General features: G+C 42.0%; 1 protein-coding gene across 1 annotated transcript in view; it reads right to left on the reverse strand.

Annotated features, from left to right (window-relative positions):
- Window positions 1-311: 311 nt before the first annotated feature.
- LOC139155349 (LIM/homeobox protein Lhx4-like) overlaps window positions 312-18928 on the reverse strand; it is a 103560-nt gene continuing 84943 nt past the window's right edge. Inside the window, exons 3-6 of the mRNA XM_070730484.1 lie at window positions 11017-11219; window positions 5967-6121; window positions 4198-4369; window positions 312-904 (exon numbers count right to left, since the gene is read on the reverse strand). Of these exons, the coding sequence (XP_070586585.1) occupies window positions 513-904; window positions 4198-4369; window positions 5967-6121; window positions 11017-11219 (922 nt within the window). The 3' untranslated portion in view covers window positions 312-512. The remainder of the gene's footprint in view (window positions 905-4197; window positions 4370-5966; window positions 6122-11016; window positions 11220-18928) is intronic.

Below are 18928 nucleotides of genomic sequence, written 5' to 3' on the forward strand. Positions count from 1 at the left end.
TTCTGTCCCTTCAGTAGTTGGAAGTATTGCATTGATTTCTGTTGCTTAGCTGGTTAGAGTCAAGCAAATGAAGAACCACGGTCATGCCGCCTGGGAGATGTAGGGTTGTCCAGGAGCAAAAAATCAATTTAGTCATTTCAACATGTGCTAAGATCCAACTGGGCAGCCTGTGAAGAGTCAGTGAATTTGCCCTTGTTTTAGCTGGCACCACTAACATCATACAACGACTAAACACAACAGTGTGCTGTATTCAGAAGCAGCTCCTCCTATCCTTCCCTTCTTTCAAATACAAAGCAAATAAAATATATATATATATATATTTATATTTATACATTATATTATTGTATTTTCTTTCAGCTTTACAGAAAACAAATTGTGGATTCCCCTTCTAAAATAATGGAAGCTTTCTTTCATTGAAGACTGATTGTTGTCCCTTATTGGGGGTGGCTTAGCACGTTTTCAGGCCAAAAGAACAGGTCTGACTATGGCAAATTGGAAGGAAGCAGGGTACTTTAAAAAGGAGGATGGTCCATTTCATCAAGCCAGGAGGCAGGACTTGTTGGAAAGTCTGGATAACCCACGCTGCTTCCAGTGGAAATATCGGAGGTTGGGCCCCCAGCCATAGCTCTGAGTGTCTGGCTCACCCCCTGCCCGCCATGTGCTATTATTCCTAAATTATTGTCCATTGTGTATTCCAAACCATTTAGCAATGGAGTATGCGATGGAAGAGAAGATATGGAAGCTGGAGATTGCGGGATTCCATAAGGACTTCCATCTCTCAAGTCCTGATAGGATTGTCCTGTCCCATCCAGAGAGAAAGTACCATTCAGTAGTTGTCCACCAGCCACCTCACCAGCGTTGTTGTATATTCTGTTGTGGCCCAGCTCTGAGAGGATTTGGTCTTCTGAAAAGCAAGAAACAAAATTTTAGTGTGGAAAAAAAATCTCTATCTGGTACACTCTGATCAAAGACTGAACAAGATCTTTAAGTCGGGGATAAAGAATGGTAAGCTTCCTAGCTATTGCAAAGTTCCATCTCATAGCATCCCTCATCATCTAAACAGAATCCAGTAATGTTTGAAAAAAATAGTTTGCATTTTTCCATGCGGTGTTATTATTTTTTTACCACAAATTTTTGTTTGTTTGTTTATACCTTTTACTTATAATACCAGACATCCAACTAGTTCTACTGCTAAAGTATTTGCAGAATACGATTTTGGCATACATAAAATGTGGAAACAGCATTTTACCCCCCACAATGTCGAGGTTTGCCTTGCATCTTGAAAAAAAACCACCTGGATTTGACCAGCCTTTTGCCAGATAGACAACACTGAACTGAATTCACAATGGCCATGGTAGATGTGTTGATGCTCTTTCTAACTGAGGCAAAATAACCATCAACGAATTGTGGCTGTAAGGCCGAAAAACATACTATAGTGACTGTTGTGGTTAGCTCTGGCCCAGCTCCTGCCCCAAGGAATGTGCAGATGGATGTGGGGAAAACATCCACATGCCGCAGGCCTGTTTTGCTCCCGATGGAATCTGCCGACGAAGCCTCTTCTGACCAAGGAAGCATGAGTGACAGGGAAGAGGGGGTTTGGCAGACAGCCAAGGAGGAGATCAATCATCTGTATCATCCTTGGATTCTGAACAAGAATTAATGACACATCCACGCATGCGTAGAGCGATGCATAGGAGACAACAACTGAAGGATTATTACAAGAGAAAATGAGGCCACCTGTGGTTGGGTGGGGCTGCTGTAATTAGTGCTACAGATAAAAGTGCAGCCTGGTGTTTTAGCCTCATGGCAGTTTAACTGATTCATTGTTTTGTCAAGATCATAGATTTTGTGCTGTTTAAGATTGTGTGTGGACTCTCTGGACTTTAGAATTGGACTCAATTTCCCAGTTATTGGGTGAGCAATTGGATTGCATTTAACCTGTGCCTTGTGTGTACCAGAAAATCCCTTTGACATTTAAAAAGGGAGCTGTTTCTGTTTTTCTGTTTCTAAAAACTTTTGGGTTTTCCTTTTATTGTGTGGTGTGTGTCTTCCTGGACTAATTATCCTGTAATTACAGGCGGTTGAAACACACCGGCAGAACGAGTGACAAGAATGCCAAAATAGATCCTATCATGGAGATCTTGTTGATTTCCTGGCTGCAGCAAATGAAGCAAAAATTCTATCTGTAATCTGGACGCATGTTTATAATATTTTATATTATTATCTCTTGTGTTTTTTTTAACTGAAATATAACGTGAATATGCCATACAATAAATAATAATAAAACTCCACAGTTAAGCAAGAACTCCTGGACCAAAATCTATCCTGAAGCCAACTATGAACCAATTTAAAGGCAATCAAATTTTCTCCAGATTACAAATTGCCACCTTATTTTTTTCTTTTATCTTTTCTTTTATGTACACTGAGACCATATGCACCAAAGACAATTTCCTTGGGTATCGAACCATCCTCGGCCAATAAAGAATTCTAGTTTAGTCTATTGTCTTATTATTTTCTTTTAACTAAAATAAATACAATATATACCTGTATATATACTAAATAAATCATATGCATATAAAGAAAAAAGCAATTATAACACCTCTGTTCATAGTCACTCATGCTGTAGTCACCTCTCATTTGGATTTGCTAAAGACTGAGCAGGACTGTGGAATAACAGCTGATAATTGGAAAAAGGAAGGGCAAGCTGGGAAAAAGATAAAGGAAAAGTATAATAAGGTAGCCAGGAAAAAGCATGATTGGCTGGCTCCTTAAACGGGAACATTTTGTACTCCAAGTTTTATTGTAGATTTTCACAGTGTATAGTCAAAAAGATCAAGATGGCGGCTGCAATGGTGATATTGAAATGATTTTTTGTTATTAAGGGCATGAAGGGCGCAACCTCATCTAGTTAACTGCATCTTGCACAGTTTTCAGACAAATGCATACGCACACACATTCTGGAGTCATGAGGAAAAAACATGCAGGGACTATGGGAAGAGAGCTTTAAAAACTAATGGATCAGAAAAAACAGCCCATTTTTTTTCAGGCTTCCATCAGGAAAATAAACTGAACTCCTAACATCAGTGAGCATTGGCAACGATTTGTGGGTGAAGTTTGCACACAATGCAGCAGAAATGTACTACTTTTAAGCAGAGGGATTGAACCTGGTTATCTAACAAATAAAGCAAATAAAAATGAACAGGATGCCTCAGAAATTTAAATAAAATAGGAGCAATCATCTGGTGACAAAATGCACTGAATCAGTAGATAGACCACAGTTTAATTTTTAAAACCACCAATTGTTCTGTCGGGCTCTCTGGTAGAATCCTCCCGAAAATTCACAGCTACAAATGTCAGGCACACACTTTTGAAAATTCAAAACAATGTTCTTTATACCGAAAATCCAAATGAACTAAGCACTCTTTTTGTATAGCAAAGAGCACTCATCTCCAAACAAACTGCTAATTTGTACAAGTCCCTTATCAGTTCTGTGATACTTAGCTTGCAATGTGAGACAATTCACAGTCCTTCTTCTTTCACAAAGTGAAACACACTTTGCTCTGCTTTAGTTTCAAAGCGGGGAAAAATCGGCCCACAAAAGGTCAAAGTCAGCAAAGCAGGCACGAAACACAACGATCAGATAATCCTCCACAATGGCCAAACCCACAGGCTGCAATTTATAGCAGCCTCACTAATTACCACAGCCCCACCCAACCACAGGTGGCTTCATTTTCTTTGATAATAATCTCTCAGTTGTTGCTGCCTATGCATCGCTTTCCGCATGCGTGGCTGTATCATTAACTCTTGTTCTGAATCCAAGGAGGAGATAGACAATTGATCTCCTTCTGAGCTGTCTGCCACACTCTCCTCCTCCCTGTCACTCCTGTCTTCTTGGTCAGAGGAGCCTTCATCAGCAGATTCCACCGGGAGCACAACAGGCCTGCAGCATGTGGATGTCTCCCCCACATCCACAGTCCTTGGGGCAGGAACTGGGCCAGAGCTAACCACAACACCAATTTAGATCTTTGTTCTTCCTGCAGAAATCCTGATTTCTGGGTGTTCCATAAGAAGGCAGGGGATTAGGAAAAGCATAAGTACCCCACTCCTAATCTAGGACATTTGTAAACATAGGTAAATAGGAAGCCTAATCTTAATTTGCCTCAATCTTTCCTTTATTGTGCTTCCTCTCCTGCCTACCTCTGAAACTCAGCTCACTGTCACTGACTCCGCAGTCCTCTGCAGAACTCTCTTTCTCATGCTTGGTGCCTCCTCTATTCCTCTTAACGCTCTTGTAGAACTGGCCCCAACGATGTCGCCCAGCATCTTTCTTCAGTCGCTTCTCTTTGGCTCTTCTGTTTTGAAACCAAACCTGTAATCATGGTGGGAAAAGCAATGAGAACAAGACCATTTTCCATCCCACCACCTGAGAGTCATTGAAAAGAAACTCTTGCATTATCCAGAAGATGGACAGGCATGATTTCATCTGGGAGAGAAAAGCTCTGTTCCACCTATAGGGTGATTGCGTGGACCAAGGCTCCTCAAACCTGGCAACTGTAAGACTTGTGGACTTCAACTCCCAGTATTCAACTCCAACTCCAACTCTGGGAGTTGAAGTCCATAGGTCTTACAGTTGCCAAGTTTGAAGACCTCTGGCATGGACCTTAGTACTTGCCCTCAGGTACCCCAGTTATAAAATGGGGGGTGGGGGTAATAACAGCTTCACTAAATTCTACAAGTGGTATTGAAATGACACCAACTGCAAAAAGAAAAAAATGCTTACGCTAAGACATATGGCAGATGATAATAATGAATATCTAATACCTATAATATCTATAATGTAACAAAACACAAACATAGACAGGTCAAAGTTTCCTACTGTGGACTTTCAGTGGGGGGAACTTGCTTACATTTGAAGATCTTAATTCGTGCAATATTAGATATCACCCATAAGTAAGGAGTTTCAGGATATGTACAAGGAAATGAAGTGAAGAGAAGCACTTCTGATTTAACCGTAGATCGGTGATGGCAAACCTATGGCATGGGTGCCACAGGTGGCACACGAAGCCATATCTGCTGGTATGTGAGCCATTGCCCTAGCTCAGCTCCAATGTGCATGTGTGTGCCAGCCAGCTTATTTTTGGCTCACACAGAGGCTCTGGGAGGGTGTTTTTGGCTTCCAGAGAACTTCCAGGAGGATGGGAGAGGTTGGGAAACTATGTGCATAGGATTGATTGATTGATTGGTTTAAAATAGCTGTATGGCTATCCATTTTAAAACACAACTCTAGGCAACTCACCCCAGCAATAAAACCATAAAATCATTTTAAAAAACCCTAAGACCAAGAAACAGTTTAAAAATAAACAAATAATGCTGGCACTTCAGTCATCTCCATGGAGGCCCCAATGGCCATCCATAATCTTCCATTGCTCTACCCGATACCTCGGTAAAGAACCAGGTCTTGTTAGCTAGAAGGATGGGGGCCTGTTGAATTGTGGAAGGAGGGTACTCCACAAAGTAGGGGCAACTATGGAAAAGGCTCGTCTAATTCTAGTATCAACTTTCCATCAACTTTACAAAGCTTAAGATCCTGAGATGTTCTATCGCAAGATTTTGGCCTATGAGATAATAGGCTTTCATTTCTTCCTACATATTGCCATTTATTTATTTATTAGAGTTGGAAGGGACCTTGTAGGTCATCTAGTCCAACCCCTGCCCAAGCAGGAGACCCTACACCATTTAGACTTAGCTAATATGCTTTCTCAAGAAAGGAAAGGATATTTCTATTCAGAAGAATTGCTGAACGTATCATCTTAGGCATCCACACATCCTTTAGCTCTGCCTACATTCTGCTATGACTTTAAATTTCAAATGTGTTCTCCGTCTCCTTGAGTAACTTTGAACCCTCCAAAAGAAAACCAGCCCATTTTTGAGTTGAAGACAAAGTCAATACTGTGTCAGGTGCTTACCTGTACAACCCGCATGTCCAATCCTGTCTCGGAGGACAGCTGTTCCCGCACGTGTCTGGCTGGTTTGGGGGAGTTTTTATAGGCATTTTTTAGTGTTTCCAACTGTTTAGCTGTGATGGTGGTTCGAGGCCTCTTGGCTCCAGCCTCTGAATCATCTGCAATGGAACAGTTTCCAGTTAGAATGTAGAATGTGGAGCATGAGCCAACAGTCTGCCTAGAAGATGTGGGGAGTTTTGAAAGCTGACAAGAATGACCACATTCAGTTACACTTGCATCTGCAGAATGCAGCTGCAAGAGCAATCATGGGCTTTCCCAAGTATGCCCATGTTTCACCAACACTTCGCAGTCTGCATTGGTTGCCGATCAGTTTCCAGTCACAATTCAAAGTGTTGGTTATGACCTCTAAAGCCCTTCATGGCATCGGACCAGAATATCTCCAGGACTTCCTTCTGCCACACGAATCCCAGCGACCTGTTAGGTCCCACAGAATTGGCCTTCTCCAGGTCCCGTCGACTAAACAATGTCATTTGGCGGGACCCAGCCCTCTGGAACCAACTCCCCCCAGAGATCAGAATTGCCTCCACCCTCCTTGCCTTTCATAAACTTCTCAAAACCCACCTCTGCCGTCCAGGCCTATATAATTTATATATGGTATGTTGTGTGCATGTTTTTTAAATTATGGGTTTTTAACTTCGTATTATTAGATTTGTATTGTACATTGTTTCTATCACTGCTGTGAGCCGCCCTGAGTTTACAGAGAGGGGCGGCATACAAATTTAATAAATAAATAAATAAAGTTTTGATGGATACACACTACTAAAATAAACCAGGATTCACTAAACTAATACAAGTAGTCCTTGATTAATAATGGCAATTGGGATAGGAATTTGTGACACCAGTTCCAGGCATCCTGATTGCCACCATTTAGCAAGGACGATATCACTCATTAAGTAAGGACACATGATAATGTCTTCTGACTTCTGCCTTTCTGCAAGCTTCCCCCTTGACTTTGCTTGGGGAAAACCGGCAGGGAACATTGGCAATCATGATTTGCCAATGTAACAATCACACAAGAATGGATATGCTATGACAGCTAGAACTCCAGAGACCTGTCTTAAGTTACCACTTTTCAGCATTGTGGTAAATTTGGACAGACATTGAATGGGTGATTATTAAATGAGGACTACCTGTAAAACCAAACAGAATAAAGAGAGATGTGAAAAGATCTGTTTAGGCTGATGTTTACATAAGACAACTCAAGTGGCCACAGGGCAATATGTATCCACAATATTTTATTCCACTCCTGTTCCAACTTTTTTTCATAGTAACCTCAATTAGTTCATTTTATAGCTTCTGCATCAGAGATGGGTTTCTATTGGTGCGTCCTGGTACAGTTGTCCAGTAGTAGCCTGCCGATTTGCGTGTGACATTTCTGGTGCGGTCTTTGCTGGTCTGTGCGTGGTGCAATTTTTTTACTAATTTTTTACACTTTTTTGCTTCATTGAAGCAAAATTGCATGAGGAGATGCGCGTCCGAGAGCATACTGACACTCACATGTCTACAAAACATTGTGATGCGCACACAGCACACCTGTATGGGAATGAGGAACCTGCTGCTGTTCTGCACATATACTTATGTTGCAATTACAACGTCCCTGTATTTTCTACATAGGAAAATACATGGAATTGGGTTGTTTCCAATATTTCCAATCCACCAAGCAACACAAAGGAACTGAACCTGGGACAAGTTCCATATCAAACTTAATTTTAAGGAAGGCAAATGTGATTATGTTGATATTTGTAGTCACTCTTGTCTTTTTATACCAGAGTTCCTATCTTGCTACTATGGATTAGTTTTATATTTTGATGTTTATATTTTGGTGGAAGATCTTAAGCATAAAACGTATCAGGAAAGACTTAATGAACTCAATCTGTATAGTCTGGAGGACAGAAGGAAAAGGGGGGACATGATCAAAACATTTAAATATGTTAAAGGGTTAAATAAGGTCCAGGAGGGAAGTGTTTTTAATAGGAAAGTGAACACAAGAGCAAGGGGACACAATCTGAGGTTAGTTGGGGGAAAGATCAAAAGCAACATGAGAAAATATTATTTTACTGAAAGAGTAGTAGATCCTTGGAACAAACTTCCAGCAGACGTGGTAGATAAATTCACAGTAACTGAATTTAAACATGCCTGGGATAAACATATATCCATCCTAAGATAAAATACAGAAAATAGTATAAGGGCAGACTAGATGGACCATGAGGTCTTTTTCTGCCGTCAGTCTTCTATGATTCTATGTTTCTATGTTGCTTCTCATAGACCTGTGCTCTTCCAGGATGGATTAAAAATACAAGGAAAAATTACAAGATCAGCCCAAAGCTCAGAGGAGCTTAGAAAAAGTGGTCCATAAGCTGAAGACTGGATTGAATGATTGAGAAACATCACCAGGGAGGTGGAACCTCAAAAATTCAACCTAGTCCTTAGAGTTGAAAGGCTAGAACAACATATCCTAGACTCCTCTTTCGATGTGAGGGGGGATAGGGCATAAATAAGGCTTCTCAACTTCAGTAATTATAGTAACATTTTGATTAGGCATAATGGAACTAATCTGTAATTAAACCTACAATGTTAAAGCTGTGGTAACTTTGGGCAATTAATCTAAATGCACCATTTTAATTATCCTTTAGGTCCTGATAACTATAAGAAAAGTATTAGTGCACTTTCATTGATAGGTAACCATTTCCATCTGCAGTAAATACATCCTGGAGCTAGAATTGCCAAGCTGAAAGATATAAAGATTTTTTCTGAACATGATGAATTTTAGACTTAGTTGCCTTTCTTCTAGTAACGATTCCACCCCTTAAAGCAAACCTCTCTATATACATCTCTCTAATTAATAAAATGTTAAAATATTTTAAAAATACAGTATATCATCTATTTTATATATTTTACATGAAACCTCTTATATTTTCCCACATATTGATAAAATATGTCTTCTTATAGCACTGGAACCTATTCTCCTTCTATAGGTGGTTAGCAATGGTCTTTAACCTATATGATGATAATTCTCCTCTCCCCCGCCTCCCCCTCCCCAGCTCTGTGGGTTGCAAAACTCTGCCGCCGTATTGAAGTCATTGATTACCCTGAGCCTATAATAGAAATTGAGCAACATTCAATCCATGATCTCTTAGCCCCCCTCTCCACCAATCTCTTTTGCACAGGCAGGCATTGCATCACCCTAGCCAAATTGATTAGGTCAAAATAGAGTCTTTAATTAATGAGAAGTCAGGGCTTGTCAACATGAAATCCATTAAAGACCAGTTCAGTTTTAATTTCAGTCAGGCACTGTTGGGCAATCTCTGTGGATTCATTAAGCGTTGGTGATCTATAGCCTTTTTTCTGTCTGGCTTCCTTGAACCCAGCCTCGGTTCTGTTGTTGTTGTTTTTTACCTACAGTAAATATCGGCATGTTAGACCCTGTACTGAAAAATGGGAGAGTTCTGGGTGAAGGGCCAGATAAACTAAAGTGCATGGATGCCACTCTGCTACTTTCAAGGCAGCTGTGCCTGGGATGCCTTTCAGCTCTTGATGTAATTTCAGGCACGGCAGCTTGAAATCAGCAGAGAGGACAAATATGCCAAGACCAACTTACTGCGGCTCATCCTAATCAATAAAAATAAAATGTGTGCTTCCCTTCTTTCCCAACCACCTGATATACACAATTGTGAATGAGCAGGAAAGGATGGAAGTGTTTGGGATGCTACACACACAAAAAAGTAGAACTCTAGGAAAATATTTTTTTCTAGACGAAGCATCCATTCTGATAGGAGGGTTCCAATTTTAACATACCTAGTTCACTTGTTATATTTTTGGGGATTTTGCAAGCCAGTCAAAAGCATGGCTCAGTCACTCTACACCAGGGGTTCTCCAAATATAGCGACTTTAAGACTTGTGGACTTCAATTGCAGAATTCCTCAGCCAGGGAAGTTTGGAGACGCCTGCTCTACACCTTAGTGAGCCAATCTGTTGTTCTGCAGCTAGTGGCATCAGAGCAGCAATGAATCCAGCAGAGCCAGTTCTGAATCATTTAATGATTATCATGTAATCAATGATTATAACTGGCCAAAAAAAAAAAAAACACGTTTCTGCGCACATAAGCCTAGCGATAAAAAAGGGGAAAGGCTAAAACAACAAATGAGATCAATCCAGATCTTCAATATAGTGCATTAGGCTCTATATGTAATCAGGACGTGGGGCAAAATCAAAGTCAACTGGCATTCTATATTCCAGGTCACAAAAATGTTGCAGTTGGCTGGATCCCTCTTTCCCCAGCATCACAACTGCAAACAGCAAGAATACAGTGCTGGGTACTAATATCCCTAGGTGGAGCAGTAAAGTCTGTGTTATCTTCCAGTGTTGCATTGTTCTGTTTTCCAGTTCAGACAAGTCATCCAAAGTATAAAGATGTACACAAGAGCTGTAAATCTTTTAATTCCCCCCCCTCTCTCTTTTACTCATTAAGATAGTTATGTGACCACTCATAAAACAACTACAGGTTGTTTTATGAGTGTCCTCCTCATACTACTATTGATTGCTTATTTGCGCCCGGAGTATCATTAAGTGTTGTACTTTATGAATCGTGACGAACTTTTCTTTTATGTACACTGAGAGCATGTGCACCAAGACAAATTCCTTGTGTGTCCAATTCCTTGGTCAATAAAGAATTGTATTCTGTTCTGTTCTATTCTATTGCAGAGTTGTAATGGAAGGGTGTAAAGTTCCCTTTATTATTTACACAATCTTATTGTCTCCACATCTACAAAGTATTCTCCAGCCTGCTTTTAACATATACCTAATTTAATAATTGCTGGTCTATTAATGAAAATAAAAGTGATCCAATTCTGTCCTCTTGGACATAATTTGTGCCAGAGGTAACACTCATTGACCTATGTAAGCAGGCCTTCAGCAACCTAAACAGGAGAGGAGACACCATGATCATGAAATCTGTCCCAGTTTATCTAGGCCATTATGCATTGTTCAACCCTACCGTTCTGTTTGGCTGTTTCATAATCCTCCTTGCAGACTAGGCGCCCATCTTCCATAAGATAAAACTCATCCCCTGTGGCAAGTTGGCGGTTGCAGATAATGCAGGCAAAGCAGTGCAGATGATAGACGAAATCTTGGGCTTTTCTGACCACCTGGGTAGGTGGGATTCCTTGTTGGCATGCTGTGCATTTCGTACCAAAACGCCTGCAAAAGAGGGGAAAAGGTGTCAACACCTAGAAGCAGAGAGTATTATCTGGGGGGGGGGGGGGGGAATACAATTATGATAACAGATTCAGGTTTCTAGGAAAATCTTTAATTTCATATATTAACAACAAATGTCTGTTCTTCTGACTTTACAAATAAGACCAAAGGAAGTGGGTAAGTGGCTTAATCCACAAAAACTAAGCTTTTCTAAACCAGTTTCCTTTCAATGACCACCAAACTCAGAATGAACTGTATGTAAGTCATTAATCCAAAGGCTTTAACTTGATTTTTTGGATGCCAAATTAGCTAAGTCTTATTGTTTAATTGTGGAACATAAACATATCCCTTGTTGCAGAAATTCACAAAGTATATTGCCCTTAGCAAGGAAGGCTGGAAAAGGTGGACCTTCAAAAGGAAGCAGAGGAAGGTGTCAAGTTGAAAGCAGAAGCCAACCCAATCATGCAGGGCATTTGACACAGAAGGTCTTTATCTCCTTTCATGTAAAGCCACTGGGTTAATTGAAGGGTAGCGTTTGATGGTCCTTTTAGCTAAACCTAAGGCAGGCTGTACAGTTACCCCAATAAAGACACAGGTATTTAATCCACATGAGATTCCTAAATTCCTAAATAAATTACTTGTGGTCATTGCCGGTATGGTAAATACAATTTAATTTATAGTGATAGAATCTTCAGGCCGCAATTACAGTGGCATCACACGCCAGCTGAAGAGCCATCCCTAGGAACGTCTTAGAAAATGTATCCTAAAATAAGAAGAATGCCTAGCGCTGTTCTTTATTAAATGCAATGCTTCATTGACACTGTGATGAGCTGCAAATTATGTATGACAAAGCACAGTTGGTTGAATTTTCAAGCCGCTTCTTTCCACAAGTAGTTTAAGATTAGAAATGATCTTCTGATGACAACCAAAGGGTTCTTGTGACAAAAAAACCCCTGATTCTATAGATGTATTTACTTATTCATTTAAGTGGCTGCTACGTTTTCAGTCTCCTTTCTAATAATGCTAAATACAGTGTTTGACATTTCACCGCTATTCCTTGCCAAGTTGACACAGAGGCGGGCATGATTTGAACCTTAGTCATCATTTTTCTTCCCCCCTATTTTCCTTCCATTTTTAAGCCTTATAACTTAAAAAAAGCTATCTTTTTTAGAATGGGAAATTTACCAACTGGGACTAGGGAGATTGTAAAATGGGGCAAAACTCACTTAGCAACTGTCTTATTTAGCAATGGAAATTTTGGGGTCAATTATGAAAGTAAGTTGAGGACTATATGGACCTTGGATTCCCCTGCTCCTTCCCTTCCTGTGTTGGCCAAAACAAATATCTTTCATTTATTTATTTATTTATTTATTTATTTATTAGATTTGTATGCCGCCCCTCTCCGAAGACTCAGGGCGGCTAACAGTATAAAAAGACAATGTGAACAAATCCAATATTAAAAATAATCTTTAAAAACCCAATTTAAAGAACCGCTCATACATACAAGCATACCATGTATAAATTCTATAAGCCTAGGGGGAAGGAAAAAATTTCAATTCCCTCATGCCTGACGACAGAGGTGGGTTTTAAGGAGCTTGCGAAAGGCAAGGAGGGTGGGGGCAACTCTGATATCTGGGGGGAGCTGGTTCCAGAGGGTCGGGGCCACCAGAGAGAAGGCTCTTCTCCTGGGTCCCGCCAAATGACATTGCTTAGTCGACGGGACCCGGAGAAGGCCAACTCTGTGGGACCTAACCGGTCGCTGGGATTCGTGCGGCAGAAGGCGGTCCCGGAGATATTCTGGTCCGATGCCATGAAGGGCTTTATAGGTCATAACCAACACTTTGAATTGTGACCGGAAATTGATCGGCAACCAGTGCAGACTGCGGAGTGTTGGTGTAACATGGGCATACCTGGGGAAGCCCATGATTGCTCTCGCAGCTGCATTCTGCACGATCTGAAGTTTCCGAACACTTTTCAAAGGTAGCCCCATGTAGAGAGCATCTTGGCTTTTTTTTATTAAACTCCATCTGTCTTTCAAGGCTAATCTTTGCCAGATCCCACCAGCAGAGATATTTGCAGAGGGAATTGGGGGAGGAATAATGAAAATGACAGGGACACGTGACACAAGTTCCATCCTTTTTGTACATGCATTTTAAGATCCTGCTGATACATCTAGCTATCAGCTTTATTGTGGAATCAGGGCTTCCTCCCATTCAGCATCACTTTATTTGTAGAGAGAGATTCATTCAACTTTTAACTTGCTCCATTTTTAAAGGACTAACTAAGTTTTATTGTTAAACATTTTGGAAGCAGCAAAAAAAGATGTAACCAGGTTGTGTTCTTTAAGGATGAAGTATTTTTTTAAAACAATATTTTTGAAAGTTCAGGGGGTTTTTTGATTAGAGGTCAAAGCTCCCAATAGTTCTGTCTTACATTGGTCTTGTGAGTAATGAACAAATAGTTGGGTCTAAAAAAATTAGAAGAAAAAATTTTTGCTCCTCTTTAACCTGAATTCTATACTAAATTGAAACTTTAAGCTGGACTTAATGTTAATCTTTCTGGATCAGCGTAATTGGAACAGATGGATTTGTATTATATAATACTTATTTTAAGACATTAAACCAACACTATGGAAACGTAAATTCAAGTTCATTTAGCCATGGTACCTCACATGGGCTGAATATATTTCTTACCTCCCACCTAGGCTCAAGGTATTGCTGTTATGGGAATAATATTGAAAAAAGGAACATTATATATGCTGCCTTTGCTCCCAGGAGGAAAGATGCAATCTAGCAAAGAAATGCTACACTTAACTGCAGTATATTAAGCCACATAACGCACCTGAAGCTATATCAATCGGAGGAAATGCTATGCTCTGATGTGTTAATATACCTGCCTATAAGAATTACAAAATCTTGGGTGAGCCCTATTATTTAGAAATGTCCACCTTGAAATAGTTTAAAGCCATGTATAGAAGTGGTCAATGGATATTAATGAAAGAATTAATCCCATTCTCAGGTTAAAAGTTATCTTACAATTTTTAAATGTTCTTTTAGCCTTCTAAGAGAGCACACAGATTAAGTTGGTTGTAGCACTGGGATAAAAAAACTGTGAATGGAGGAAAATTCCATTTCAATCATAAACTTAATACAGTACACTGTTTTGTATGTTGTCAAACAGCAATATGAGAATAGGAAAGCTACATATGATTGAGGAATGTTACAAGGGTTATTAAAATTATGTATGCTTATTCTTTAGGCTGCTCTGAGTAACTGTACATATCTTAAGAACAAAATGCATTGTAGCAATATACAATACAAATACAAAAACAAGGCTCCAAATTACTGTTGACATAAAATATATAAAATTCTTTGTCAACCAGAACATTTCAATCCAGAAAAATCAGTCACAATATTTATCCAACTAAATAATAACAATCAGGAACACTTTATTTCAAATAGCCCTTGGATAACAATCCTCCTTAAATTTTAACTGTTCTTTATTGCAATTCAGTTTTCAATTGCTCAAGAGATCAATTTCCATGTTATTTAGAACCCAACCTTGACCCTGATTGAGACTGCAAGTAGCACAGTTTGCTTCTTCACCAGTGTAATATCTTTGCTGCTAAGTACATTCGTTTTTATAGCTCCACAGCACCATCCATTGTTTCCAGACCAAACACAAAGATAGTTCCACATTACACGTAGTCTAAATGTATAGTTGCCAAAGTATGAACTACAAAAAATAATCAGGTATTTGTTACTACAATATTCACTTAGCTGTGTAATGTCAGTTATGAATCTAGAAGCATTAGCAAACTCCTAGTTTGAGAACTGGTGGAGTGGTGTTGTAATCATAGGTTCTTAGGCACTGACCTTTGGGATAGAATATTGCTGAAGGGTGATGTTTTAGCCTAATGGGTGCTGTATAAACCTTATTCTTCCTCTATGGAAAGGCAGCAAAGTCCAGGCTGAGTAAGCAAGCTGCAGAATCCATGACCACGTGGAAAATAATTAACTTGATATACAGCATAAAGATAACGTATAGCTAACTTCCATATAAGGAAATATATGCCTTACTCTCATTCCTTTGCTAATCACCAGTAAATACACAATCCAGGAAAAGGCAAAGAATGGAGCTTCCATTAATTATCTATAGGGAAGTCACGAGGAGGTTGCCTTATACAGTGCATGACTGAATGGTAGTTGGGGGATGGCTTAATGTATGTGGTGTTCACGAATTGGTTATTCAGAAAAAGTGAAATACAATAAAAGGAGCGATCTTGATTCAATCGAGGTCGTCTCATTGAGAAAATTTTCTCCGTTGCTTCATTTTGATGTGGAAATTCTGACATCCTGTGCCTTCCTAGAGGTCGGCCCACTGGGGTAGGGCAGTTTCCCTTCAGAGTGGTCATATACACTCAGGAAAAGTAATGATAATTTATTTCTATCTATTATGTAGAGCTTTAACTTGAACTTCACCCACAAGGAACCTGGTAGCTAGTGCTACTCAAGCAGCAGTAGTGCAACATGGTGAAATTGAAGGATGCCCAGCACTGTTCAAAATGCCACATTTCAGTATCAGTTGTATCTTCTGGATGGCTGTCAATGTTAACTTGAAGGTACCTTCACAAGCAGCATTCATACCAGTGTAATTACATCTTCAATATGATTTGAAAATCTGCCATGGCAGAGCTCTAAGGACTTCAACTCAGGAATAATCAGAGGATATAACAACACTTGTTATATGACTTGGAGAAACTCTTCTGGACATCTGCAATAAATGAGAATGCAATGGAGACACAGTCCTATCGATCAATAGCCATCTTATTCAAAATTCAGTTATGGATGAAGGAAACTTTGTTATGAATTCAAGAAGCAGAGGACAGTAATATCTTCAGGCAAGGAATGAAAAGCCATGAGGCCAATGCATTGAAAGAAAGGCAGGACCTTTAAAAGAAAGAATTTGCGTATTTGTATCCTCTAAACCAGTGTTTTTCAACCAGGGTTCCATGGAACCCAAGGGATCTGCAAGGGCCAGCCAGGGATTCCGCAACTTAATAAGAAGGCAAAGCAAGGCAAGGCGATCCTCCCTTCAATCACGCCTGCTTCTGCAGTGGGGCAGCCTCTTCATCCATCTCATGTCTGGCAGATCAGTCATGCTCAGCAGCAGCAGCTGCCGAGCAGGAGGAGGAGTGGCAGCAGCAGCGGCGTTGGCGCTGACAGCAGTAGCAGTGCTCCTCTAGCCCCTTGCTGCAGCAGCGGGGCCAAAGCGTGGGCTGCAGTGGCAGTAGGAGGAAGAGGAAGAGGAGGAGGCAGGAGCTGTTGCCTCTCCAGCACCTCCGATGTGGAGCTTCCCAGCCCAGGGCCGAGGCACACCAGGCAACTCAAGATTCTCTCCCGCTCCTCCTCACACCTCCTTCCCACGCCTGGGTATACACCACCATGCTTGGCCAAGCAGCCAACTCATTAGCTCCCTTTTCCCTGCGCAGGAGAGGACAGAAGGAGCAGAAGGCAGAGTGGAAGGCGTCTGCTCCGGGTTTGCCTTCACTCCAACCCTCCCATCTGCTCCTGCAGCTGGGGAAGGAAAGCAGGTAGAATGGAGCAAATGGCCTCCGCTTCTTGCCCCGCTCAGGCCCGGCATTCCCATTGAGGATGCGCGGCACAGCCTCTCTCTCTCTCTCTCCCTCCCTCTCTCTCTCTCTCTCCCTGTCCCTCTCTCTCTCTCTCTCCCTGTCCCTCTCTCTGCTACTCCACAGCCACAGACCCCCACCCAGTAGCATCACTTGCTGATTCTCCCTCCATCCTCTAAGGCTGCATTACTATTACTATTAGTCTTCTCATCGTTCCTATCACCAATCTCCCACTTATGACTATGATTGTAACTTGTTGCTTGTATCCTTACGATTTATATTGATTGTTTCTTGATTGCTTATTTGACCCCTATGACAATCATTAAGTGTTGTACCTCATGGTTCTTGACAAATGTATCTTTTTTATATACACTAAGAGCATATGCGCCAAAGACAAGTTCCTTGGGTGTCCAATCACACTTGGCCAATAAAAGAATTCTATTTCAGCTTCAGGATGTACAGCTTAAAGTCGTATTTTTCAACCAGGGTTCCGCCAGAAATCTGACAATACCAAAGGGTTCCCCTGAAGAAGAAAAGTTGAAAAACACTGCTCTAAACCAGGGGTCCCCAACCACCGGGCCGTGGACCAGTACCGGGCCGCGGGGCATGTTGCACCGGTCTGTGGAATCAGCAGCTGCCGGCCCTCCTGCCACCGCCCCTTCCCTCCAGCGCTTCGCCTCCCGCCGGGCAAGAGGCCTCGGGAGGCAGGTTCTGCCGGCCACAGGACGATGGATGGGACAGAGTGGCGGGAAGGACCGAGAGGCTCAAGCCTCTTTTGGCTTCTGCCGCGGTGCACTTTTGCGTTTTTGGCTGGGAGGAGGCAGGAGGGCCAGCCTGACCCCCTCTCTCCAGCGCTTAGCCTCCCGCCGTGCAAGAGGGCTTGGGAGGCAGGTTCTGCCGGCCACACGGCGATGGCAGGAAAGAGGGGCGGGGAGGACCAGCACCCCCATGCTTAATCCCACCCCCAACCACACCCCTTTCCGCCCCCACTGGGCCATAGAAAAATTGTCTTGCTGAAACTGGTCCCTGGTGGAAAAAACGTTGGGGACCACTGCTCTAAAGTGTGCAATAGGGTTGATATTCCTGGAGGGGTCTGTAATATGGTAAATGATTTAGCTTTACTAGATAAATGGTCAAAGCAATGGAAACTGCAGTTTAAAGTTTCCAAATGTAAAATAATGCATTTGGGGAAAAGGAATCCTCAATCTGAGTATTGCATTGGCAGTTCTGTGTTAGCAAAAACTTCAGAAGAGAAGGATTTATGGGTAGTGATTTCTGACAGTCTCAAAATGGATGAGCAGTGTGGTCGGGCAGTAGGGAAAGCAAGTAGGATGCTTGGCTGCATAGCTAGAAGTATAACAAGCAGGAAGAGGGAGATTGTGATCCCCTTATATAGAGCGCTGGTGAGACCACATTTGGAATACTGTGTTCAGTTCTGGAGACCTCACCTACAAAAAGATATTGACAAAATTGAACGGGTCCAAAGACGGGCTACAAGAATGGTGGAAGGTCTTAAGCATAAAATGTATCAGGAAAGACTTAATTAACTCGATATGTATAGTTTGGAGCAGAGGTCCCCAACCGCCGGTCTGCGGACCAGGACCGGGCCGTTGGGGTTTTTCAGCCGGTCCGCAGCGCCAGGGCCCCCTCGGCCTTTCCGCACCACCAGCAGCGCTCCCCCCGCCAGGCAGCCAAGCCCCGCGCCCGCCGGAACCGGCTCTTCGCTCTCCCCCCGCCGCCCGCCGCGTTTGCAGGAGGTGGGGAGGGTCGGGTGGCCCGCCAAGGCCAGGAGGGATGCCACTGCCCCCCCTTCCCTCTCTCCGCCCGCCGCTGCGCCTCCTTGACGCCGAGAGGAAATGCCGGCAAAGGTTCTTCTCAGCGGAGGTCTTCAATGTCGGGGGCACACGGGCGGTTGCGCGCGCTCCCTATCTCCCTGCTAGCCCACTCGGAATATTCAAAATAAGAAAAACCTTCGCCGGCAAAGGCTTTTCTTATTTTGAATATTCCGAGTGGGCTAGCAGGGGGATAGGGAGCGCGCGCAACCGCTCGTGCGCCCCCGACATTGAATATCACCTTCGCC

Source organism: Erythrolamprus reginae, unplaced genomic scaffold, assembly GCF_031021105.1.
Source record: "Erythrolamprus reginae isolate rEryReg1 unplaced genomic scaffold, rEryReg1.hap1 H_12, whole genome shotgun sequence".
In the NCBI taxonomy this organism is placed as follows: Eukaryota; Metazoa; Chordata; class Lepidosauria; order Squamata; family Dipsadidae; genus Erythrolamprus; species Erythrolamprus reginae.